This window comes from Eumetopias jubatus, unplaced genomic scaffold (genome assembly GCF_037043125.1).
Source record: "Eumetopias jubatus isolate StellerSeaLion01/CBP00866 unplaced genomic scaffold, mEumJub1_p1.0 scaffold_14, whole genome shotgun sequence".
NCBI classification, from domain to species: Eukaryota; Metazoa; Chordata; class Mammalia; order Carnivora; family Otariidae; genus Eumetopias; species Eumetopias jubatus.
Window position 1 is genome coordinate 2,803,085 of NW_028274820.1, and position 26,737 is coordinate 2,829,821.

The window sequence follows — 26,737 nt, forward strand, 5'->3', positions numbered from 1 at the left end:
ATCTTTCTTTTTTTAGGTGTGGTACAATCAGAAGGGCTTTCATTCCCTACCTTCGTACTTAAATCATTTGAACAACCTTATACTGTGGAGACACTTACCCTCTGACCAGGACTGGAGAAAATACGGTAATGTTGTTTTTCATGCATCATTATTCGTTGCCCTCAAAAGACAATGTTCTTAAAGGTGAAAGAAGCAGAAAAGATCAAGCCTATGAACGTGAAGCATGGTGAGAAGGTTTTTATAGGGCAGTCTGTTTGTATATAAATACATGCGAAGTGGTAGGGCCCTATTTGCCTCTGTTTGGGGTCATTAACTGTTCTTAGCTTCTTGCAGTTATGACCAAATCTGCACAGTGAAGGGGATTAAAGATGACTGAGAGTTCCCTCTTCGTGACTTTAATATCTTATGGAACCAAGAATAATTTCTCTTTTTTAGAACATTATTATATGGAATACTCCTGTAGACAGTAGAAATCACCCATGTTGTAGGGAAGGTGAACATCATAATCTGTTGTTCCGTGCTGGGCCCTCAACTCATCAGTTATCTAAGCTGATTGAGGACTTACCCCCTGTGCTTTCGTATTTTGAAATAATGACATTATTTGGTATTTATTTGAAAAAGACTTACTTTGAAAAATTGACACAAATTCATTTCTGGAATCCAGAGTGAAATTAATTGATTTAAGTGGATGTTATTTGCTTCCCTTGGGTGGTATAAATATAATTTATCAAATTCTTTCAGTTTCTTAAAAAGGTAAGAAAGAAATCAATTGTATAAGCACCAGGTCATATCCATCATAATTTATTCACAAGATAGACCTATTGAAGCGTCAGGCCATGTGAGAGTAAACGCAGTGATTACCCCCATACGTTCTCATTTTACTCCAGCTTTATCTTTTACTTCCATATTTGTTTTCCTTTATGCACCAAGTTTTTAATAAAACAAGATTCAATTGTTTTGTGACACTTTAATTATGTTGGAACAATAGTAGGTAATATACAAAAGTGAAAATATGCATGCCTAAGAAAAGTAGAAAAAAACGCAGAGATCCCTCAGATGACAGACAGCAGAGCCGTATTTATTAAGTGTCTGGAATGTATGAGGGTCTCTAGTAGATATTTAACATCCATGTCATTTCATTTTCACAGCGGTTTTGTGAGGCGGCCAGTTAATAACCTACTTCACTGATTAGAAAACCAAGGTTAAGAGAAATCACCCACTGGCTGTGGCTCTGAGCAGGTTAGGTAGTGGGGCAATGATGTGGCTGCTTTACTACTCCAGCAAACTGAGAGCTCAGTTCTGATGGGCATGAGTAGAACTGCTTCCTGGAGCCGTGTTCACAAACAATGGATCTTGGAGGATGGGCGAAAGTTTGATCGAAAGCTACTGTAGGTATTAACAGTGCAAGAGAAACATAGTGTCCTTTCAAGGTCAGTGGTGGGAGTCCAGTTTGACCTTGTCGTAAAGGTGAGTGTAGAGAGACAGCCATGGTTGTCTCAGGCCAGATTCTGCTTGACCTCATCTAACAGAGTGAGGACTATGCACTTTCCTTAATAGACAGCCTTTATATTTGAGAACGAGGATGCCATGATCAAAGTGACGTATTAGACAAATAATCTGGAAGCCATGTAGAGGGCTGGTTGCAATCAAGTGATCTATTGGAAGTGTGTTGCTTACAGTTGGGAGGTAACCCATCTAAGACTAGCATGACTCTGGAGGAAAAAAAAGGAAATTACAACGTTCAGACAGATGGGAGAAAAGGTTGAGGTGTTACTTATGGGGAAAGGAGAGAATTTAAAGAACCTGACAAGTAAAAAAATGTAGAGAAAGAGTTTAAAGGGTATAGATTAGAAATCTGAGCTCTTAAGAACAAATGACGATCCTGGTCGGTACTGATGAGATTCTGAGAACTAAGTCAGGAGAAACACATGTTCAGAGAAGGGGTAAAGTGACGTGTACAGGTGTAGAGATGCCTGGTTTGAGTCACACGTCAGACGAAAATGTGCTGTAGGATTCAGAAAATGAGAAGGACAAGTTCAGTAGGAGTGTGAACAAAACTTTCAACCTTACCCTTAATAAAGATGGCGGTCAAGGCCATCAGTGAGCGGTTCTACGTGGATCCTTAGGAAGTGGGAGAATGCAGGGCTTAGGTTGGTCGCCTCCAGAGAGCTGGTCCAGTGGAGTTGTAGGGATGGAAATCCGAGTGGATGTAAAGATGCTGAGAGAGGTTATTTTATGGGATTTAGGAGACTGAACGCTCTATCCTCTGCTCTATGGAAGCTTGCTGAAAACGAGCGAGAAGAGAAAGTCTGTGTGTGCGCGAGCATGCGCACGTTCGTGCGTGTGTGCACATGCACGTATGCAAACGAGGAGTGATTGGAGGTTTGGGGAATATGATAGAATGAAAGGGAATATTTTGGTTTGTAACTTCACTTTTTACTCTTGTACAAGATATAAAGGTAAAAGCATCAAATACCAAAAATCTGTGTTACTGGGAACAGGATAATGTGTGACATCAGTCACCAAGTGTGTGGGGGCGAAACTCTAAAGGAGGAGAGATTTTGTGTACAGTGGAGGTCAGATGCTGTCATGAGGGTTCTAAGGGGCGCCCGGCTCAACTGGGCGTGCTGTCTAGACGGATTGGAGGCGAGAAGAGGAATCAGGCAGGGGTGGGAACCTGTGTCCCAGGAGATGAAATCCATGATCACAACAACTAAAATTTCCCTTCCCAAGGAACGGAGAGGTATCACTGCTAAAATGGACCTTAACTCGTACAACCTTGAGTTAAACACATAAGCCTTAAATTGGGTTCCAGCTGTGAGCCACAATCTTGAGTCCTATATTTGGTCAAGCCCCTGTGTCGCGGGTCACTGTCTGGGGCCATGGGAACGACGCTGACCCGATGTGGGTGTCAGTCACTTGTGTCCCGTGTGCCTGGCTTCCTGGGTGATCAGATGCCCCGGAGGACATTCATCTCAGAAACGTCTCTTGCAAGGGGTGGACTCCTCCTCGTTGGTTGAAAAGTCACGCTGACTTGAAAAATACATTTATTCTCAGTGATTGGAAACTTCAGCGATATTTTGTTTCTGTCAGAATTTCATTTATTTGCCTTGTTTAGGCAGTTGTCATGGCAAACGGAGGTTTGTGCAGGAAATAGGGGACATACGAATCCCAGCACCCCCACCCCTGGAGAAGGACTGTGCATCAGTATCAGAGGTTTGATTGGGGCTCTGAACAGGAGCGTTCTCTTCTACCCTTGGAGGCTTCCTGTGCATCGGGGAATGGGCAGAGCTAGAACTAGCTGCTTCGTTGGTGTAATGAAAGAAAAGCTACCTGATGTAGAGCATGGATGGACCCCTGAGAGCAGAGCCTGTGCCCTGCTCCCTGTTGGGCCCCAGCAGCTCCCCAGAACCAAGCTCTGAGGGACATCCTGGCAGCACTAGCTGAACGTAATGATCCCATACCACACAGCACATCCTGCTCTCAATCACTGCGGTCCCATGACAGGGTCTTCATGACATGGACATCCCTGCCTTAGAGATGAAGGAACTTCCTGGACCCGGACCCAGCCCCCCGATAGGAGTCTCCAGAGCCTAGGGTGGGCCACCTTGCCGTGTCCCAGTGGGTTGGCAGCTCCTCAGAGCCCCTCATCGTAAGCACAGAACTCAACATAAAGCAGGTTTATAGTAGAGTCCATTCCAACGGAGTCGTTTTCTAAAGTCCTGGGGAAGGCCGGTGCTGGCTTACCACGAATCGATGTGGTTTGCATGGCGAATTCTCCCAGGTAGATTCCTTCCTGCTGCACAGGTGTTCTGCTCCGTGACCGTGCAGGTGGCTGGAGCACACCTGGGTGATGGGACAGGGAGTTGACAAGTGCTCCCCGCGGCCTGGGGGACTCAGGTGTGGCTGTGGGAGCTCATCCGCGGATGAGAGGAACACGGTGCGGAGGCCCTATCTGAGGCTGTATTCCTTCCTGTATTCTCGGTCAGCAGTTGAGTTACTTGCACTGAGGGCCACGTGATACTTTTCAGGATTCCAGGGGAGATGGGGTCAGGAAGAGACCAAACCCCAAATCTGAACTATGCCTTTCCGTGCACATCCCATGGTTGTCGGCAAACCTTGTCCCCTCTGCACTTGAAATGCTGAATGTGCGTATTTTCGCCAACGTGCACCAACACTTACCTGGTCCAGGGCACCACCTGGTCTTGCCCGGATGCCAGCACTGGCGTCTTGGGGGACCCCTGTGCTCTCCTTGCCCTCTGGCCCAAGTCTTAGGTCTCCGCAAGTGTCCACAGTCACCCATGGAATGTGTCCCTCAGATCACACATCCCTCCGGCTTCCTGTATCACTAATAAGAAACAAACCCTCACCCGTAACCCACAGGGTCCTCCCTGGTCTGGCCCTGCAGCTCCTCAGCTTCTGTCCAGCCCCCTCCCCGGGCAGCGTAGCTCCGCCCCACGGGCCCCTGGCTGTCTCCCTGATTCCGCCCCTAGATCCCCGTCTCCGATGTTCCCTAGCATTCCAACCTCATTTCCTGCCGTATGTCTGTCCCCTCCGCGCGCCAGCCCCGTTCACCTGTGCACCTGCATTGCCTCTGTCAACATGGTCTCTCTCATCCTTCTTTACCTTTTTCTGCTCAACTTCGTGCATTCTTTTTTTAAGCCACTTTATGGAGGCTTGAGTGATGGACATACAAAAAACTGCAGCTATTTAATGCGCACACCGTGATGAGTTTGGAGGTAAGTATACACCTGTGAAGCTACCACCACAGTCATTACCGTAAGCATATGCTTTGCTTCCAGATGTTTCCTCCTGCCCTATCGGAATCTGTCTGTCTGTCTGTCTACCTACCTACTTACCTACCTACCTTGTCTTTCTTTATTTTTGTGATAAGAAAGCAACCTAAGATCTACCGTTCAGCAAATCTTTAAGTATACAGTCCAGTACTTTAAACTCTAGGTTATGTGCTGTACATTAGATCTCTAAGACTCATTACTTGTATAACTGAAACTTCATACCCTTTGACCAACCTCTCTCCATTTCTTCTTCCCCACCGACCCGTGGTACCCACCATTCTACTCTCTGCTTCTGTGACAGTGGCTCTCTTAGATTTCCTGGGTAAGTGGGATCCTGTGGTATTTGTTCTTCTGGGTCTAGCTTAATTCAAGGGAACAGTCAAGGAAATGAAAAGATAACCTATGTAGTGGGAGAAGATATTTGCAAATCAAACACATATAAAGTTAATATCCAAAATATATAGGGAACTCCTATAACTCAGTATCAGAAAAATAACCTGAATAAAAAAGGAGCAGCGGACCTGAATAGACTTTTTTTTTTTTTCTTAAGATTTATTTATTTATTTGAGAGAGAGGCAGGGGGATAAGGGCACAGGGAGAGGGAGAGAAAGAATCTCAAGCAGACGCCCCACTGAGCGCAGAGCCTGATGCGGGGCTCGATCCCACAACCCTGAGATCGTGACCTGAGCTGAAATCAACAGTCGGACGCTTACCCCACTGAGTCACCCAGTTACCCCTCTTAGGGGGTTTTAAATGGCCCAAGTGATTCTTATGTACAGCCAGGTTTGAGAAGCGCTGGTCCAAACTGGGGACCTTCATGGCTGATGGACATTTTCAAACCTGAGGCAGGGAGACAAAGGAGATGTGGGAATCAGGGTATAGAGTCTCACCCTCGCTTTCTTCCCTGCCCTCATGTGCTAGGACCACCTGCCTCCCTGACCACCGCTACCCTTACCAGGAACCCAGGACCCCTGCTGGGGGGCGGGGTAGGGCAGCTCTGCATCTAGAGCCAGAAAAACCTCTTCTCTTCCTTCCCACCCCACCTTCCTCATCGGTACTTTCCTTCTGGATCCTTTTTAGGCTACACCTCACCAGGTTATCAGGGGCCCCAGGGAGGAAGGAGGTGGGTCAGCGCAGGTTGCTTGCTGGGATGATGATGTGTCTGAAGCTGGGGCGGGGATGAAGTGTGCCCGGGAGCAAGGAGTGGCAGATGATGGTTTTCCCTGCATGACTTGTGATGAAATAAGATAAATCCCCAGTTCAGACGAGAGAACAGGGGATCCCGTCAGATCTGTTTAGTAGAGCTTCTGAAGAAACAGCTAGCGAGGATTAGGAACCGGCTGTCATCAGTGACCTTCAGCCTCTGCTTTAGGGGTCTGGAGATGCTTGAGAGCACGGGGGTGACAGTCTGGGAAGGAGGACTCTGAGCACCGAGAAGGATCGAGGAAGAACAGCAACAAACAGATGCATCAACCACGGCACCCAGCGTGGTCCAGGAACTGCCCCGCACCTCAGAGAGGGGGACCCCGGCATACACCCAGAAGGTCTTACCCCGGGAAACGTCTTGTGAGTTCACACCCACGTAAGTACAAGGAAATGTGTGAACTCTGGGAAACAGAAGACAGATCAGAAGGAAAGGCCAGGCTGAAGTTCAGAATGGGATAAGCGGAAGCTGGCTGGTACCTGCTACGTGGCAGTCATATCACAGTATATAAATGTAGTGAATCTGCACGTTGTACACCTTAAATTTACATGGTGTTCTATGTCAGATATATTTCAGTAAAAAAGGAGCTGGCTAAGACACAGATGGTAATACACATTTTCACTGGATACAGAGAATCAGGTTATTGATTGCACAGCTGTCTCCCCCACTCAGAATTTTTGATTTAAAGGACAAGCACAAAATATCCCCTAAGAACCCAGAGGAGAAAGGTGATATAAAAAACTGACTATAGGAGAAGAGGCGGAGGAATTAGGTGGAGAAGGAAAGCAGATGAATAGTGATTAAGGTAATAAGCAATGATGTCGGAAGAAAAGTAGCAGCAAGAATCAAACAAACAAGTCTGGACCAATACAAGAGTTTGCCATGATTCAGGCAAAATTATGGAAATGGCAGTCATCGATGAACAATCCTGCTGAATTTTCAAAAGTTCAAGGATAAAGAAAAAAATATATTTTTTACAAAGCTCTAAGTAGCAAGAACCGAATACTTTGAAAGTAATACAAATAAGAACCAGCTTCTGACTCTGGAAAATTTGCCTTGAGGTCTCCTCTTTGACCCAGGCGTTATTTCAAAGCGTGTTGTGTAAATCTAGGTTCTTGAGATTTGCCTGTTGTCTTTCTAACTTAGTGATTTCTAGTTTGATTCACTGTGGTCAGAGGATGCATTCTGCGTATTTTCATCATTTTAAGTTTGACGGAGGTTTGTTTGGTGGTCCACAGGTGGTCTGCGTTGGTGCAGTTTCCACAGGTGATTAAAAATGTGTCTTCAGCTGCCGTTGGTGGGACCGCTCTGTATATGTCAGGTTCTGTTGGTCGGTTGTGGGGTTCAGTTCATCTCTTTCTTCGCTGATTTTCTGTCCGACGGTTCCATCATCTGCTGAAGGGGTGGGCATTGAAATACCCCAATATAATGCTGGATGTATCCGTTTCTCCTCTCAGCTGTACCAGTTTTCGGTTCCTGTACTTTGAGGCTCTGACAGTTGGTGCGTGCACTGCATCGATCTCTGCCTTTCGATTGGTCTATTTACAATCAACAGACTTCACGTACCTGTGAGCTTAAGTCTGTTACGTCATTATTTTCTTTCCTCTGGTTCTTTTCTTGCTTTCCTGTGAGCGACTTGAACAGCTTTCCAGGGTTCCATTTTGGTTTGTGTGTGACGTTTTCAGTATATCCCTTCATCTGGTTTCCTTGGTGGTAGTTTGACGTATACATGTGTGACCCTCACGGTCCTCTGCTCTCGGCAGTTCCCATCTTGCGGGCTTCTGCTGCACCTCGTCTGGGATATACGAGAGGCATGAAGGACACCCGGAAGTTCACTGCCACCTGCCAGGCTCTTCCTCACATCCCGAGGTCCCCAGGCGGCCGCTGCCTTCTCTCCAACTGTCAGACCTCCGTGTGCTTGCTGCTTTATGATGCCTGCAGGGTAAGGGAGAGGACCTGGCAGGATTGAGGCTACTCCAGAATCTGGTCTCTGACTTTTTAATCACAACCTTAAAAGCCGGTGGGTAAGGGAATACTGCCTACGGAATATGGAAAGAAAAAGAAAAATACTCCCCCAAATTCGGTATCTAATGAAGATGTTGCCATCAAGTAACCAAGCCATAGAGATGGACTTATGTTGGATGTGCCTCAGAAACCTGCTGTAGATTTATCCTAATAAAAAAGAATGCCCAAGGACATCACTTGAGAGGGTAATCAAAAATAAGATCACAAAAATACAGAATCCACAGAACGAATAAAAGAACTTGGTGAACACCGGTCCTAGGGAAGCACATAGATGCAAATGTTTGTGCTTGTGTGATGGAAACATTAACTGAATGTCAAGAATGATTGGTGGAGTAGAAGATAAAGAACGTGAAACATAATTCAATAATAATGTGCATATGTCAAGAAGACCGTGGACCTTTTGAAATAATTGACATCAGAATGCAAACAATGATCACCTCTGGTTGGTTTTGAATTAGACTTAGATTAGGATTTATTTTAATTTTACTCTTTCTTTTAAAACTTTTTACAATTGACATCTATTATTCGATAAGAGTAATAACCTTAATATTGAGGGAAAACGGTCTTTCTTCAAGGAGAGATGACAGAAGGGCGTCTGGGTGGAGTGGTCAGTTGAGCATCTGACTCTTGGTTTCAGCTCAGGTCGTGGTCTCAGGGTCGTGGGATCGAGCCCCGTGTAGGGCTCTGCGCTCAGCACAGAGTCTGCTTGAGATTCTCTCTCCTCCCTCTGCCCCTCCTGCCTGCCTGAGTGCACACATGCTCCTTCTCTCTCTCTCAGAATGAATAAATAAATCTTTTAAAAAATGCAAAAAATTAAAAAAAAAGAGAGAGAGAAAGAAAGAAAGCCATTGAAATACCTCCTGGAAAGTTCATACATTTCTTTTAATACCCTGTTGGGCCGAATGCGCATTTTTGTCCTTCATACCTCACCGATGACTCACAGTGAATTAGTGAAAAGAAAACAATCCTTGGCACATATACTGATGCTAAGGTAATTCTGTTCTTTTGGTATAGATGCCTACAGACATCTGGGTGTTGATACTTGCAGAGATGTACGTTTTTATAAGAGGAACGGACCCAAGAGTGACTGTTGAATTGGAGACAAGGATCTTCTATCATAATGGGTGTCAGACAAAAGCACAGATGTGCATTTTTACAAATGACAGATATACAGAGTCTGGAAACCATGATGAGAATAGTAAATGAGAGAGAGCTAATGTTACACATTTATACATTGCTGTGGGCCAATTCTTAGAAAAGCCAGAATATAAATGCGAAGAGTAATCAAAGGCCAGTCATTCAAGCGTCTGCAGAATTTACATGTCGAAACCTCATTTCTGAAACCTTTTGACGTTGGTGCTAGAGAGCCCCTTCCTTTCCTCGTGGGCTGAAACCACAGTGCCTCCCGTGAAGGGCCTGGACCCCTTGCTAACATCGTCAGCCCCCGGTTCCATCACGATGCCATTGTCACCTAAATACCGTTCTGAGCACACACAATACAATGGTAATAACAGCCCAATTACGGAGATTGTCCATTGAAATAATGTGGTTTTTATAAGGAAGACGTCAAAGGCTATAAATGATTTTTCTAGTTTGACCAAAAAAGGATAAACTGGGATCCAGAAAATCAGGGCTGTCGGTCTCACTCTGCTGTGTACGGCCCTAGCTAAGTGGATAGAGCTTCCCTGTGCCTCGGTTTCCTTCCCCGTGTTACCCTCCCCAGCAGCCCCTGCAGCCGCCCTGTCTCTAAGTTGAGCCCTGTCCCAGGACAGGCATGTTGGCACGATGCCGATCTGGGAGATGGGTTGTGTTCCTCCTCTCTCTTCGGGGGTCTCGGGAAACTCGGGGCTCATGGGGAGGAAGAGGGCCGTCTTCTCAGTGCCTTCTCTTAGTGCTCTTTCATTGTTGAGAAAGTAGGCACACATGAGCCTTACTTTCAGTGTCTGCCTCCCGCACTTTTTGCAAAATACAAACAAAATCTCAGTAGCCGTGTAGAGAGATGTTACTTTGGTTCTGCGGTATGTTTCCTCCTGCAGAGTTGCTTCTAGGGAACGTAGTGATAGGAAATTGCAGTGTGAAAATTAGCAGCTCAGGCAGCATGGGTAAACATAAGAGCTGCCCGCCCCGGGGGTTCCTGGTGAGCACCTGCCTGCCCTCTGTCTGCCTGCTTCAAGGTCAGGGGGCTGCCCGCCAGCACGGCGCTGGGCACCGCGTGTGTGTCATCGGCCCCGGGTCCTTCCCCGGGTCTCCCTCCCCACCTGCTCCCTCCTTGGTGCTGCCTCCTGGGAGTGGACTGAGTCCCACTGGGGACCGGGAGTTCTGCAGGGGCGAGGGGAGGGGGCTGCCTGTCCATGCCCATCTGCAGGCGCCGCATGGTGGGGGTGGGGGGCACTGTTGAAAGGAGATGCCAAATCCCTACAAAACCCCGATGAGACATCATTGTCCTGTGGAGCCCAGATTTCTATCACTCAGATCAGAACAAAATCAGAATGTTGTTGATGCAGGTGTGACGGTGATGCGCCACCGTCTTGCCAAAGCCGGTGGTAAGTCCCCAGCGGGGCTCGAGTCTCTGAAAGCAGGTTGAAGGGTTTTCCTGCTTATCGGATGGCTTCCTTCTTAAGCACTGTGCTGTATGGCCCTGTCTTTCTCCGTATCTTACTTTTCAAAGAGCATTTCTCACTTTCACGATGGACGTGGGCACAGCCGTGAAGATTTAGCATGATGGTGGCCTTTTAAACAGGGGCCCAGGACCCTTCTGTTGCCTCGAGCCCTGAGCTGGAGGGCTGCCTTCCAGGGCCATTGGGACTCCCTGCCGGGCCCGGGAGACAGCCTTAGAGCATGCGTGCTTCTTCCAAAGATTATATTTCAATATTTTCTGTGTGTAGAATATGTAAATCAGAGGACTCTTGGAAGGCAGTGCTAGAGGAACAGCTGTGGCCCCCTCTGAGTTGTGGATGCGCGGAGGCCCCGGGAAGGGAGGGGCGGCCGCTGTACTTTGTGCTTCTCAGACCCAGGGTGGGCCGAGCCCGGAGGCTTATGTTTCAGGAGCAAAAGGACGGAAAGATAGGGTAGGATGGCCGACATGCTCCTCTGCTGGGGTCTGTTGTGTGCCATGTACCTGCTCTTCCCCCTGCCGCCCCGGTCAGATTCTCTTTTGTCTGTGTTCGCGTGTTTTTGGCACTGCTGTGCGCCGTGCGGAGGGAGGGTTCTCCTGCCCTAGTGCGGGGAGGTGACCTGAAGACACGCACGGGCCCGGGACCCTGGATGCGTGGGTCCCGCCCGTGTCCTACCCGTGTCACCTACTCAGGACATTTGCCACAGCTCTGTGCTCCTGTTTCGGCTTCTGGAAGACACGGGCGCGTCCAAGTTGGAACTCTTCATGGGGCTCTGTTTTCCCCAGTCCCCGAATGCTGCAAAGCTGACTTACGAAGATATTCACGCACATGGTGCTGGCGTCGGGAGTCGTCATCCGATTACCGAGTGAGAAAATGTATCACGGAAATGTCTGGAACAGGGGTCTGACGCATGGGGGACCGCAGGAGCCGTCATTCCCGTCACCTGTGGGAGGAGCCGGATGCAGTCCCACCTGCTAGATTACAGCCACGGGAGGATAGCACAAATCCGGGACCTATGGGAAAGTGAAGGGCAATAAATTCATCGCAGAGGAGCGAGGAGACAGAAAGCCAATATCAGAGTGCTGTTCTTAATCTTTCAGCAAGGACCCCATGGTCGAAAGTAAGAAAAGGTGTTTATGCAACCTGATCAAAATAAGAAACTGATCACGGTCATTGAACATTCTAACATTCTGTAATTGCACTCTACAGAAACGTTTGCAGCTTTTTGCTGCAGAAGGAGCAGGGCAGGGACATTTGACTTGCAGCCTCCCCTCTCCCCACCGTCTCCCTCACACCATACAGATATGTTCCCTGGAAAATGAGATGTGTATGTGGAAGGGAGGTCCGTGGCGTGGTGGTCGGGAAATGGGGGTGGCACCTGCAGCTGAAGCCTGCAACCCCAGCCGGATGTGGGAGGCTTTCTTGGTATCTGCACTTGAGATTTGGCTTCTTTAGATGGGTGAGCTCTCACTGATGTGATGGAGTTGCTTTGTAAGAATTTACAAGTGCCTGACGTCCTGCACCATGGACAGCACGTGACCACAGGTGGATCTTCATCTACGTTGGGATGCCGGCCCCTGGTCTCTGCTCACAAGCGTGTAAGGGCTCAGGACCCGAGGACCGCCTTTCCCTTCCCTTTACGGCTCTTTGGGCTTCCGTGGGAAGGTGTTCAGAAATGGACATCATCACTGAGCAGCCGTGAGTAGGGAGGGGGCTGGACAAAGAAGCGCAGATCTTCCTCGACGTATGATGGGGTTTTGTTCCGATAAACCCATCTTAAGTTGGAAATATCGTAAATCAAAAATGCACTGAACACACCCAACCTCCTGAACATCAGAGCTTAGCCTGGCCCGCCTTCAATGTGCTCAGAACACTTCATGAGCCTACACTGGGCAAGGTCCTAGAATACAAAGCTTATTTTATAATAAGGGGTTGACTCCTGTAACTGACTGAATGCTGCACTGAAGGCGAGGAACAGAGCGGCTCTGTGGGAGCAGAGGGTTGTCAGGGCATTGGTTGTTGACCCTTGGGACCGGGCACCTGCTGGGGAGCCACCCAGCATCCCAGAGAGGATGTACCACACGTCGCCCGCCCGGGAAGAGATCCCATTCAAAATTCCAAGTACGGTTCCTACTGAACGTGTATCACTTTTGTACCATTGTAAACTCAAAAAGTCCTAAGTCAAACCGTCATAAGTGGGGAACATCTGTATAGGAAGAGGTGAAGCATGCTCACAGTTAAGGATGAGGGACCACGGTAGCAATCCTGTTTTTCCAGGGGCAACAGTGGGGCCATCAGATAATGTGAGAGTTTGGACTTTGTTGTACTTTGTTGTACGTCTTATGTCTGGGTAAAATAAATATGGGCTCCAGGTTTTCTTTCTATTTCTCTGTGGGAATTCTCTGGAGCTGATGGCGGAGGGTTGGGGGTACTGAGGAGAGGTGAGCTGAGAGGTGGGGCATGTCCCCGTGGTCCGGGGCAGGGGAGTGGTGTGCGGGACGGGGTCTGGCACGAGGGCATGGAGGTGGTGGGAAGTGGCAGACGCTGACCCCTTCTTGGGTGTGCAGGGGGCATGAAGGGGAGTGAGGCTGACGTAGGTTTGAGTCTGGTGACTGGGGGGATGATGGGGACGTGAAGGGTGCTGCCAAGCTGGGGGAGAAACGCAGGAGCAAGCTGAGCATGGGTTCTGTCTGGGATTCGACACACCTGGCAGGGGCATAAGAAACACCCGTGACAATTCAGGGAGGCCCGAGGAGACCCGGGGAGCCCCCGAGGATGCAGGGTGCAGAGAGCCCACAGCGGGACTCCCTAGATGAGGAGAAAAATCCAGCTCTGGAGGGGATCCTGTTTCACCCCAGGTGCGTGACCCGCTGTTCAGTCCTGGCGCTGCCTGGAGGGAGTGAAGACCCCGCGGGTCAGCACCCTCACTTCCGATGCCAGCCACACCCTGGGGGCCCGGGCCGCCCCCACTTCTGACCAGCTGGGTGTAGCTTTGAGGGGTTCCGTGACCTCGTGCCAGCACGGCTCACAGGACCAGGAAAGCCCTGTGCTTACAGTTAGTGGGACTGTCAGCCACCTGGTCTGGGGGAGACTCAGACTCCATGTCCTCTCTCCATGAAGCGCCAGAGCTCAGCGGGCCTGACACTCCAACCCTCTAGTCGGGTGATTGTTTTTTTGAACTTGGCTCCTTGGACCAACTTTACCCTCCCAAACACTGCAGACTGAGTCTGTCCTGTGCCGCACCACCTACCTTCAGCTCTCAGAAGACATTTGCATGTTGTCTCTTACCCCAGGGTAAGTGTGTGTGTGTGTGTGTGTGTGTGTGTGTGTGTCTGCAGGTTAAACAATTCCAAGATTCGTCTACATTCCTAAAATAATCCAATTCCCAGGCCCTCATCAGCTCCCCGCATGTCTCGGGATGTTTCCTCCTCTAGAAAGCTCTCATTGCCCTGTTCAGCCAGGAGCAGCCCACAGCACGGAACGTATACTTCACCGTTTCCAGCACCCAGCGGGGGACACGTGCTGCGTTCGGGCAGGATCCCGCGGTTTTGTAAGCACTGTCGAAAGTCTGTGAGCTTCTGCACGGCCTCGAGACAGAGCAGGCGGCCGCAGGTCACGTGCAGGGCTGCCTACAGTCAGTACCCGAGCGAGGGAGAATGCGAGCTGGTGCATGCTGGAGGGAGGGGGTGAAGGTGAAGCTCAGGGGAAGAGAGACAGATGGGAGAAAAGCAGGTGGGTATTACCGGCTCAGACAGGCAGGGTGTCAAGACCGTGCGACTCAGTTCTGGGCAAACGTGTAAACCACGTCCAGGGTCTAGGAGAGCACACGGCCGGCTTTCCGCACACGCGGCGGGAGCCCGCAGCACAACACCTGGACAGTATTAATTTGAAGTCAAAGAAATTGTTCTGGAAAACTGGATAGTGGGCTTGCTGAACTCAAAGCTTCCACTGTTCCTTCTGCTAGGAGAGAACTTGCTTTAGCGTGTGGTGGAGCCCACAATGGAAGGGGGGAGAGACTGGCCGAGCGGGAGAGAGGAGCAGGTTGTTCATGGCTGGAAAACAAGGCCCTCGGGGGCAGAGCTGTAGCGGATTTGCAGCACTCTACTCTGTTCCAGGTCCATGCCTCTTCGTGCATTTATGTTGACTTGCACCCCGCGGCGTTTCTGTAACGATTTAATACGCCCCCGTAAGAGGACGCAAAGCACAGACGGCAGGCTGCATTAAGTGAACCATAAGGTGAAGGAGAACGCGAGAGTGGCCCGTGGGATGGGGCTAGGATGCACCCCCCTCGTGGCCACACGCTTAGCTCCGCAACAGCCAATCAGAGAAGGGAGAACGGACCGGTCTGATGTTGGACAATGATCGGAAACAAGCCGTCGGGTTTGCCTGAGGTGATGGAGTTCACGGTGCAGTGTGGACCAGCATTGGCTGGGGTGGGGATGGCGCGCCGTGTGAGGTCCTGAGCCGCCTGTGTGATAAAACCGTTATAATCGATAAGTTGGTGGTGATTTCTCCGTATTGGCTGATGTCGTATGCCAATGCACAAGCCCCCGAGAGGCAAGCAAAGCAAATCCAGACAAGCAGCTCCATGCGCAAAGCTGGACCATGCAGATGGTTCACTCTTCTGTCTCAACTTGGCTTCGTCGAGGGGGGTGATTTTTGAGTTTTGCCCCGAGTTCCATCCAGTGATCTCCTGGCATATCGTTATGTCGTCTTGCTGAGTCTGTCTCCCCCCGCAAAATATGGCTAATGTAAGACTTACGCCCCAGGGATGCTTCTGAGGATCAGATCATAAAACGTCAGCCCAGCGCCTGTCACACAAGGCACGTTCAAGACATGCTGGTTCTTCCTGATGCAGCACCTGCAAAATCTCGGCACAAACGGGCCGAGAAGAATGTTGGCGTGCGCCTGTCTCGGTGCCTGCGGGCCTGGGCAGAGCAACCAGGAGCTGCCGTGTGGGCAAAGGGCTCGCGGGCTCACCTCTCCGATTTGTCTTCTGCAGGAATAACGCTGTACAGCCACCCGTACGGAGGGGTCTTGCTGAACGAGGACAAGATGTGAGTGTAAGGGTGGGTGAGGCCGGCCCTGACAACGGGACAGAGTCTTTGGGTTGCTTAGCGGGGGTTGGGATCCCTCCTGCCTTTGCCCCGAGTGATGCTGGCTTGGGCGTTTCTTTGCCAAGTGTGAAGACCATGATTATTGGAGAACGCATGTTGACCAAGTTTAAAACGGATGAGCATATCATACACTCCACTGTCTTTCTAAGTCAAAATTGTTCCAAGGGCATGATCTCCTTGAAGCGCAGTGACCCCATATCTTCCAGATGCTTTTTTGGGGTACGATATTTAAAAAAAAATTATTTTATGTATTTCAGAGAGAGAGAGAGAAAGCAGGAGTGGGGGGTGGGGAGGTGCAGCGGGAGAGAGAATCTCAAGCAGACCACACTGAGCTTGGAGCCTGACGTAGGGCTCAGTCCCAGGACCCCAAGATCCTGAACTGAGCCGAAGGGAGACACTTAACCAACTGAGCCACCCAGGTGCCCCTAGAGATTTTTTTTTTAAGTAATCTCTATACTCCACGTGGGGCTCGAGCTCACAACCCCGAGATCAAGAGTCACACACTCCATTGACAGAGGCAGCTGGGCGCTTGGGGTGCAGTCGTAAACAGGGCGCTCTCCATTTCCCACCTCCCTTCCCTGTCACACCGATGACAAAGGGTCAGACATCGATGGTAGGCAGAATTAGTGCAGCGCGCCTTTGAACAACTGGGTTGGGGTGCTGACCCTCCGTGCAGTCGAAAATCTGCATATCATTTGACTTCCCGAAAACTGAGCTATAGCATCACTTGTGTCCTTCCCAGGACCTTCCAAACTGAGTCAGAGACGCAGAGACGCAAATCCGCTTGACGGGCGTCCTCTCTCCCGGGTGTTAAGGGAGCAGGAAGCACAAGGCGGTTTCTCCTCCCGTCCCCGCGCTCATTCTCAGCTTCCCCCTTTAGCGGTCTCTGCCACTGGCCACGGTTCTGGCTGTGGGCTCGCTGAGGGAAAGAAGGTGCCGCGCCGTGGACGGTTTGTGGCGAGCTTCTTCTTTACGTGGGCCACCCGAGACACGGCGTGTGCGCTGCGCATTGCCAAGGAGGGGTCCCTTGGGAGTGCTCCGATGAAAACGTGACCAAGAAAGTGCGCAGTGTATATCATTACAATTAGGAGTGCACCTCCCTCTATTACAAAATCATTTTGACGTTTGGAGAGACGGAATTCAGAGGTGGGCCAGCCACCTGTGGAGCTACAGCTAATGTCCCCTCCCCGTCCCCGCAGGTGTCCCAGCGTGGGCAGAGGCCACAGCTCACTGAGGACCCCGCGCTGAGGACGTCTTTCACTGTAACTGGGGAGTCAGGCTCAGTGGTCAAAAGTAGACCTTGAGATGGGCAGACTCTGAAATGTCCCTGAACTCTGCTCCCTCGTTTACGTCTTCCAGAGGCTGGGAGCGAAAATCCACGCCCGAAAAGTCGTTGAGGGGATTTAGTGACAGACTCCACGCGCTTTGCCAGGGTGCCCTGCCCATCCTCAGTTCCTGATGAGTGGTCTTCTCGGCTTGTCTCCTCGTCGCTGGTTGTTACCACGGGAAAGAAGACCTGTGTCCTTTGTGTGACACCTGACGTGCTGTTCTGTTTTGCCTACAGCCTGGAGAGCATCCGTCAGTGTGGCGTCGCGCTCTGCATCATGCTGGGGTTCTCCATCCTGTCTGCGTCGATCGGCAGCTCCGTGGTGAGGGATAGGGTGAGCGGAGCCAAGAGGCTGCAGCACATCTGTGGCCTGGGCTACAGAACGTACTGGCTCACCAACTTCCTGTATGACATGGTAGGATTTGGGGACGACGTCCCATGTGCCTGCACACCGCTGATCTGTGTGTGTGTGCGTGCGTGCATGTGTGTGCATGTGCATGCGTGTGTGTGAGTGTAGGAAGGGGCCGTCTCACACTGTCCACAGAAGGGATCATTCTGCTGGTAAGAGCTAGTCAGGCTAAGTCTCCATCCATCATTTAGGACGGCTTCATGAGACGCAGGACGGACCAGCCACGCCCTGGAGCTCTGTCTGGGAGCTTAGGGACCCGTCCAGACATGCAGAGTTTCTCATCAGGAAGGTGACACGATAATCACACTAAATATGCTCTGCTCAAGGGGGTGCGAGGCGGGGAGGATAAAGGCCCTTTGAGCTGACCTGCCGGCCACACGCATAGGCTGCCTCTAGGGTGACCGTAGCCCGGCCAGTTCTGCAGAGCTGCCGATCTCCAGGGGACGCCCTGCAGGTCACTGTGTTCTGTCCTTGGAGGACAACAGCAGTGCACTCTGTTCCCTGGACTTGCAGGCATTTAACTGGATTCAAGGCCAACGGCTACTTCTCTGGCTGCTTGGGGTTGTCCTCGTTGTGGGAAAGTGATAGTGTGTCCTCATCAATAAAGCCAGAGTCCTGCACCACCACGCCTTCCGTGTGATGGCATGCAGTGACCCCAGCTATCCCTGGCAAGGGAACGAGACAGTAAGAGCCTGAAAAGTGGGGATGGGTTTCAGGACCCCGGCGGCGGGGGAGACCCAGAATCTCCCAGACCCCAGGCAGTCTTCCTCTCTAATGCAGTCCAGACTTTATGGACCCCTTTGTCCCTGCCATGCCTGTCTGGAGGTTTAAGGGCAGGGAGGATTATTTCCTTCCCGGTTGACTGTGTTTCCATCTTCATCCAATCATTTCTGGATGATCGCTCATTTAACGGATATTTTTGGGAATCTGCATGGGGGCAAGGTGTGTCCAGGGTGCGGGGAATAAAGCTGTGAGCAAAGCAGAGATGTTCTCTGCCCTCTGGAGCTGTATTCTTTTTTTTTTTTTATTTTTTTATTTTTTATTGTTATGTTAATCACCATATATTACATCATTAGTTTTTGGTGCAGTGTTCCATGATTCATTGTTTGTTCATAACACCCAGTGCTCCATGCAGAACATGCCCTCCTCAATACCCATCACCAGGCTAACCCATCCCCCCACCCCCTCCCCTCTAGAACCCTCAGTTTGTTTTTCAGAGTCCATCATCTCTCATGGTTCGTCTCCCCCTCTGACATACTCCCCTTTTCTTCCTCTCCTGTTATCTTCTTCTTTTTCTTTTTTCTTAAAATATGTTGCGTTATTTGTTTCAGAAGTACAGATCTGTGATTCAACAGTCTTGCACAATTCACAGCGCTCACCGTAGCACATACCCTCCCCAATGTCTGTCACCCAGCCACCCCATCCCTCCCACCCCCGACCACTCCAGCAACTCTCAGTTTGTTTCCTGAGATGAAGAATTCCTCATATCAGTGAGGTCATGTGATACATGTCTTTCTCTGATTGACTTATTTCACTCAGCATAACACCCTCCAGTTCCATCCACGTCGTTGCAAATGGCAAGATCTCATTCCTTTTGATGGCTGCATAATATTCCATTGTGTATATATACCACTGCTTCTTTATCCATTCATCTGTCGATGGGCATCTTGGTGGAGCTGTATTCTCACGAGAGGAAGCAGGACTTAAACCAGGAGGTCAGGGAAGGACCCCCCAAGGAGGCAGCCCTGTGCATGGTGTGAGGAAGGGCTCCGTGAGAGGCCCCAGGATGAGCCTGTCCTTGAGCCCAGGAGTGGGCAGAGGCCACGTCCCCTGGAAGGTCCGCAGGTGGGGAATGTTGGCCGTAGTGGTTTCCCGGCACAAGCCTGATGACGCTCTGCAGATGGAGTGTCCCTCCCAGTGCCTGGGGCTGGACGTCCCAGATCCAGGCGTGGCGGGGCCACTTCCTCCCGAGGCCTCTGTCCTGGGTGTGTGGATGGCGTGTCCTCCCCGTGTCCTCACGTGTGTCTGTGTCCCGATGTCCTCCTCTTACGAGGACGCTGGTCCTGTGGGATCAGGGCTGCTCTGGGGACCGCGTCTACCTCTGTGACCCCTTCAGGGGCGCGTCTTCAGCCCCAGTCATGTTCTGAGGTCTGGGGGCTTCAGCTTATGCGTCGCGGGGGTGGGGGACACAGTCCTGCCAGAGCTAGGCCTCCCTGGGACCCCCCCACTGCTGCCCGTGTGTCGTCTGCAAACTAGCAGAAGCGGAGGTGGGGCGCCATCCCCTGTTCCTTGTCTCCCCAGGTCTTCTACTTGGTTTCCGTGAGCCTGTGTGTCACCATCATCGTCGCCTTCCAGTTAACAGCATTTACTTTCCGCGAGAACTTGGCAGCCACGGCTCTCCTGCTGGCACTTTTCGGGTATGTGATGAGAAACACGACTGCAGAATTACGGTTTGTTTTCTGGAAGAGAAACACCCCCCGGGATGGCTTTGAACCTGCTGCCGGCTTCGTGATTTTCTCTCTCTGCGAGCAATTATGTTGCCTCTGCGAGGGCCGCGCCGCGGACCAGCTGGAGCAGGTGGACGAGCGCCCCGCAGAGGGGGAGGAGGAGGAGGGTGGGTGGCGGGGCAGGGACGGAGGTGGTGCGGGCTGGCACGCGAGGCCCCCCAGCTGTCTGCCGACGCGGGTGGGGCCACGTGGGCTCTCAGCTGTCCTCACGCCGACATTAATCTGGAGCTCAAGCCCGTAATCCGGTTAGCTCCAAAATTGCCTTTCAGAGGAGAGTCTGTCTTGCAGCCCCGCGTCTGGCGCATTTTCCCTCTCCTGCGACAGTGGTGGTCTGGCAAGGTGCCGTGTCGTTGCTGTTGTCACTTTTCCCGGGGGAAATACAGCAAAGGCAGGGAAGTCACTGTACATACTTCTCATTTTCAGACGTTCTGAGTACGATCATTGCCAGTGGTCCCCAAATTGTATGCAGTCGGTATCAAAAATATAGAGCTAGGTCTTCTTACACGGTGGCCGTATGTCTCTATCCAGGCTGAGCGTTGGAGAGAGACTTGCTACGAGGAGGGAAGATAAGGAACGTATTTATTATAAGAGGCGGATAATTTTTTGAAAACCCCACATTCTGCTTTACCAAAGCCACAGATGACAAGTACAGTGATTTTTGCACAGCTCACGGTGATGTCAGTGACCCAAAACATTTAACACAAACAAGCATATATTCTTATTAGATGACTGTATGGATGGATAGACTGGGGCGGGGGGAGAGACAGACGGGGCGGGGGGAGAGACAGACGGGACAGACAGATCTTTGTGGGAAGAGTGATGTGGCCACTCCCGGATTCTGTGGCCTTGGGAAGTATCACGACTTCCTCCAAACCTCACTGTCTTCTGTGTGGAGCTTTAGTTCAGTTAGATAGTTCATACAAACCTAACAGACAGTGAGTGGTGAAAGGTCCCATTTAATTCCTCTTGGCCACATCGTTACTATGTGAACATTCTGGTATTCAGAGGATATTACGTCTTAGGCTATGAAAATCCTTGTGGTTGTGCCTGTCTATCATGCTCAGTTGGAATTTAAGTTCCCGGATATAAAGGTCTGTGTACATGGATTCCTGCTTCTCAGGAAATGGTCTGGTTTCAGTGTATGGATCCAGTTGAGTGGACGGTGTTGTGGCTTCTGTGATTAAACAGACCTCGCTCTACGTTATTTGTAAAGTTTACGAAAGCAGAGGTCATTGAGTTTAACGTAAGGTAACACGTAGACAAAATCGAGTGTGGATAAAAATGCCTAAGAAACGTGTTTTGAGGAGGAGTCTGGAAGCTTGTTTGGCTTGTGAGCACCGTTGGGAGTCTGGGTGAAGCCACATGCGTGGCAACGGCATTTTCTGAAGAATTCCAGGAGATTCACAGAATCCCTTGACTGACAACCTGGGCCAGCAGGGGCGATGCAGCTCTGGGGAAGAATTCCTATGGTCGGACGGACCGAGGGGTCTGAACACAGCAGATGGTGTCAGAGGGCAGGTGGACCCCGGTGAAGAAGGGCTCCAGGGTGGCCCGCTGGAGTCACAGAGCCACATCCCAGGGGCCACGGGTTTGTTCTCATTTACACTGTGGTTCTTCTCTCGCGGGGCCCTGGCTCGCACCCGATGCTGCATGGACATTGCTGTCTCCCTGTGCCCATCTGCTCACCCCTCCATCCCCAAGGAGGGAGGCGAGGAGACCCAGAGGACAGTCTCAGGAAGGCTGGGCCCCCAGAGTGCCCTGCAACCTGAGGATGTCTCAGGCATGAAAAGTGGCTTGCAGTTACAAAGGATTCAGAATCCAAAGAAATTAGGGATCAGACAAGGGCATAGAATCTCAAAGAGACAACAGAAAAAAATGCCCGGTGACAGTTGTCTTTTTTTTTTTTTTCCTTAATATTCCTGCTCTCTCTAACCAGGAAAACTTGATATTTTAGTGGAGAGTGAGGAGCCTCAGCATCAAAAAGAGGAAAGGAATGTCAGAAAGAAAAGAGAATCTAGCTTCTATAAAACGTTGCAACCATAGGAACGTATTTGGTGGTTATTTGGTGCTTAAGTCTTGTGAACATGAGACCTGCAGAGTCCTGATCCAGGTCCTAGAAAATTCACTCACTAGGGGAGGGGCCATCTTTCAAAGGAAGGAAAACCCCACAAATTCTGGAAGGATTGTGAACAGTATGCCACTAGCCAGTAAGTGCTAGTCATCAAAATATTACATTGTATTTTAACGAAAATAGAGATTGTTAGAAGCCACTGTAGATTTCACTAAAAAATAAATTATGCTCTAGGAGCCCATTTAATTTTTTTCTTTTCTTTTTTACGATTTTATTTATTTGAGAGAGAGTGAGTGAGAGCACAGGTGGGGGGAGGGGCAGGCAGAGGGAGAAGCAGGCTTCCCGCTGAGCAGGGAGCCCGATGCGGGACTTGATCCCAGGACCCTGGGACCATGACCTGAGCTGAAGGCAGATGCTTAACCTACTGAGCCAGCCAGGTGCCTCCGATTTAATTTTTTTCTGAAAAAAAAAAAAAAAGAAAGATAGGGATCCTGGAGCTGCCAATGTGTTGATTTGAACCATGAATTTGAAAGGTGACTAAGGAACATATAGGAAAAAAATAAAAAGAAGATGGCCGCACAGCTGATGGAAGACCACACCCGAAGACTGTTCAGTAATTCGGCAAGCGTGACGCTGGTGGCAGGGGTGGTCAGTCTGTGGCGTTGTTGCTGATTTCTCCTTTGTTTAAATAAATAACGCTCTGACCCACTTGTCCAACGTCTCGGGGGGAGAACCTGGGGTGGAAACTCTCCGTACTGAGTAACAAAGCACCGACCACAAACAGCGTGCAGTGGGGCAGGATCCAATGGAAAAGTATTCGTTGGTGGGTCCCTCTCGTTCCGACGAGGGGTGGGGGGTGGTGGATGGGGCTTCCGAGTGGGACAAGGAGCTGCCGCGTTCCTTGACTGCCCTCCTGACTGACGTGCTGAGCATCCCGCCGTGCTTTGTGCCAGGCTTACCACGTCAGACACCTTGTCAGGTGTCCCTACCCAAATGCCCCGAGCCCCCCATGGCGGGGTTTAACCGAGAGACTTGGCTGGACACCAAGAGAGACCTGGCCTTTTGTACTGGAGGTGTAAGAAGACCATGATGTTTATCTTCAGCTGCCACAGAGTGGCGATATGGAAAAGAAAAGCAACCTGTCACAGACTCTTCCAGAAGATAGAGTTTGCATCAGTAGTTTTAAGAGATGTTTGGTTCACTCTGAGAGGGGATTTCATAGTTACAGCTGCCCCAAGATTTGACTCAGAGATTGCTGATAATGCTTACATCACATTGTAAACAACACTTTGAATGCTGTTGTTTCAATCGCTTGCCCAGGCAGGTACGTGAGGGAGGATCGCACTTGACTTCTGTCCCAGAAGGGGCAGTAAAGGTGTGTGGAGTTTGATTCCTCTCCACAGGGCTTTTCTTCAGACGCAGGGGTTGACACTTCAAAGCACCAAGGAGTCATGACCTACCTCTTGGGTAACCAATTTTATTATTTAACAATAATTTGATTATTTGGTACAGTGGGCTATTTAAGAATAATTGCTTACAAGCTCTCACCTCCACCTTGTACATTCTAAAATAATTTCCGTTGTGCCCAAGTTACGAGGCAGATTTTTGTTGAGAGGAATTCCCAAAACAGCGTACGGTTTTTTGTATGATGGTATATGTATTGTATTTTCTGAAATATGAGGATGAAGCCTTTGACCCAGGGACTCATTCTGATGCCACGGATTCATATAGAAAAAGGAACTACAGGAGAATAATGGCCCGCCTCGAGGGGCAGGCCTGTCTCCCACCATTTGGAGTCCCATATGTTGCATTCAGGAGGCGCTGCAGGATTTCAGGTGCAGCCACTAAGTCACGCTAGGAAAGCGGTGACAGGTCTGCCTCGAGTATGCGGAGAGCTTGTGGGGACATGGGAGAAAGGCTGCGGTTTACAGTGAGTGACTTCTCCACTGATGTTTGGAACTGTGACTCCAGGACCCGTGTCCTTGAATGGGGCGCACGCTTCTGTGAGAGACGCCTCGGGAGGTGGGCCATGGATGCAGCCCAGCTCCAGGATATGGAGGAAGAAAGATGTGTGCATTTGGGGAACATGGTGGGTGTTTCTCTTAGAACCTGATGCCATCAGAAATGTGTGGGGGCTGCTTCTAAGGTCCGTCCCCTTGCTCCCCAGCTTTGCAACCACGCAGAAACGAATCCCGTGGTCAGCCTCAGCTGCTGTCAGCTGCAGAGCCCCCATTGGGGTCTCTCAACCTCGTGAACCCCTTCCCCATCCATAAATGGGTTCCCAGCACCTGCTTCCCAGGCTGTTGGAGAGGGAGGAGGGTGAGGGCGTGTCGTGGAGGCCCACAGGACAGGGCCCAACACAGAGTGGACGCTGAGAACGAAGCTCTCCAGTGTTACCTTCACGCCTTCTTTTTTCTTTTCTTTTCCTTTTTTTTTAAGATTTTTTTTTTTTTTTTTATTTGAGAGAGAGAGAGAAAGCAGGGAGGAAGGGCAGAAGGAGAGAGAATCTCAAGCAGACTCCATGCTGAGTGCAGAGCCTGACACGGGCCTTGATCCCACGACCCTGAGGTCGTGATCTCAGCCCAAATCAAGAGCTGGAGGCTTAATGACCAAACCCCGCGGGCGCCCCTTCCTGCCTTCTTTTTAGGCAGGGCTCTGCTACTTTCCATTCTTGACAGCTTTTGATTCTCACTTCCACACGTCGGAACTGTTTGTGCTTTACTGACGAGAAGCGGAGCGAAGAATCAAGAGCTAGGCTTGCCCCTCGAGGGAGGGGTGGTGGGGACGTCCTTGGGCTTCTTCCAGCTCAGGGAGCTCCCGGGGCAGGTGCCCACGTGGCCTAGCTGTTGACCCTCCCCTGCCCCTTATCCTCAGTGCTCCCTGGAGCCCCCTCCCCCCCCGAATGTGCTCTGTGTTCAGGAAACACCCTAGGATTTGTTGCAAAGTGGGTTTCCGTTCACTAAGGGAGGGAAAATGACCCGGCCAACAAAACTCATCTACACTTCCGTCCTTATACCAGTTCACGTTACAGGAAGACAAACATGATTCTTCCCTTCGTTCTGTAGCTACGCAACTCTCCCGTGGATGTATCTGATGTCCAGAATCTTCTCGAGTTCGGACGTGGCTTTCCTCTCCTATGTGTCCTTGAACTTCATCTTCGGGCTCTGCACCATGCTGATGACCATCATGCCCCGGCTGCTTGCCGCCATCTCCAAAGCTCAGGTCAGTGGGCTCCCACCACGCCTCTCGGGGCAGCAGGGCATGCCGGCTCATGCCCCGTGTGCTGTTTCTCCAGCTGGAAGTAAAGGAAAATGTGCAACTCTCCACTGTCTTTAGTGGTCTCTGGATAGAGACCCCGCCCCCGAGGAACGCAAACACCAGTGCCATTATGAGAGCTGAGCTCGGGCATCCCTGTTCGTTGATGAATTCCTGATCGGTGGTTGGAAGGGTAGCTGAGTGTCCGGGTGTCTCAGGAGTAGGGGTCAGAGACCTCTCTCTGGGATCACGTGCCATGGCTGAGCATGCTCTCCGACCCCAGGAGCGCTGGATGATCCGGCCCATTCCGCCCTCCTTCCTTGTGATCCCTGGAACATACCTCGTTCTGCTACCTTCAGGGTCTCGGAGCAGAGGGCTGCCCTGAGAAGGAAGAGGGTGAGGGAATCCTGCTCCAAGAACCCTCTCTCCGACAGGTGTTCACAGTAGCGAGTCACTTTTGCGGTGTGGGATCCCCAGCAGGCGTCTCGGTCAAGCTGGATCCAGTTCTGTCCCTGCCATGCTCCGCCCCCCATGAAGTCCGCCTGGGTCTTAATCTGCTTTAAGCCCTCCTCTGCGCTACCCGTGGGGACAACCGTCGGAGTTTTGCATTGTCCTCTGTCCGCTTATTTCTGTCCTTTTCATCTCTCCTCTCGGCTCTCAGCTCCGACCACTGTCCCTTCTGACTCCACGCTGTCTACCTGGACCCCAATTCCTCAGTCATTCTGGTGTTTGATTGACTCGTGGGTGGAGAAGGTAGCCTGAGAAAGGCCCAGCCCTCCCAGTTCTGGAGGCTGTGCTGCTGGCCTGTCTCAGGTGGGTCGGGGATGGGTGGATGCCCATTGCTTTGCTCAGCCCTGGGCTTGCAGAGATGGTCCACTTTCCAGGGTGGCTCGTACTGTTTTTGGGTGTTATGCCCTATGTTGGTGTGGAAGCACTAAGTACGGAAACATTCATTCAGAGAAGGAAACAATCTGTTTTGGTGATTTTTGCAGATCTAGTGTCGACACTAATCTGTATTAATGTATCTAGCCTCTAAGTAGGAAACCCCGATACAGTTATTGGGCTTTAGCTTGAGGAGGACGTGGAGGGTAGCAGAGGCAAGTGCACGCTTTCCCTGCCAGCCCCACGGATCTCTGCTAGGACTTGGGCCACTCCGGGTGTCCCCATGAACTAAGGTAAGAAGGAAGGCAGACTCAGGGTGGATGGACCCTCGCTCTGGTGGGCAAGGCGGAGCTCTAGGGGACAGGATCAGAGGGCAAAAGCGAAAGGAGGCAGGATCCCCTGGACCCAGAGAGGAGTTGAGCCGGGAGCCTTTGTGTTCCTGATAGTCCAGCACTGACGTCAGCATCCGGTTACAAATAGCGTTGCTTATGTGGACAGACAGCAAAGGCAATAGTTTGTTTGCAGAAAA

General features: G+C 50.7%; 1 protein-coding gene across 1 annotated transcript in view; it reads left to right on the top strand.

The window, feature by feature from the left end:
* ABCA13 (ATP binding cassette subfamily A member 13) overlaps positions 1–26,737 on the top strand; it is a 315,259-nt gene that overhangs the window by 191,959 nt on the left and 96,563 nt on the right. The window contains exons 37-41 of the mRNA XM_088018679.1: positions 17–125; positions 15,643–15,697; positions 17,322–17,499; positions 19,795–19,910; positions 25,137–25,293. Coding sequence (XP_087874805.1) covers positions 17–125; positions 15,643–15,697; positions 17,322–17,499; positions 19,795–19,910; positions 25,137–25,293 — 615 coding nt within the window. The remainder of the gene's footprint in view (positions 1–16; positions 126–15,642; positions 15,698–17,321; positions 17,500–19,794; positions 19,911–25,136; positions 25,294–26,737) is intronic.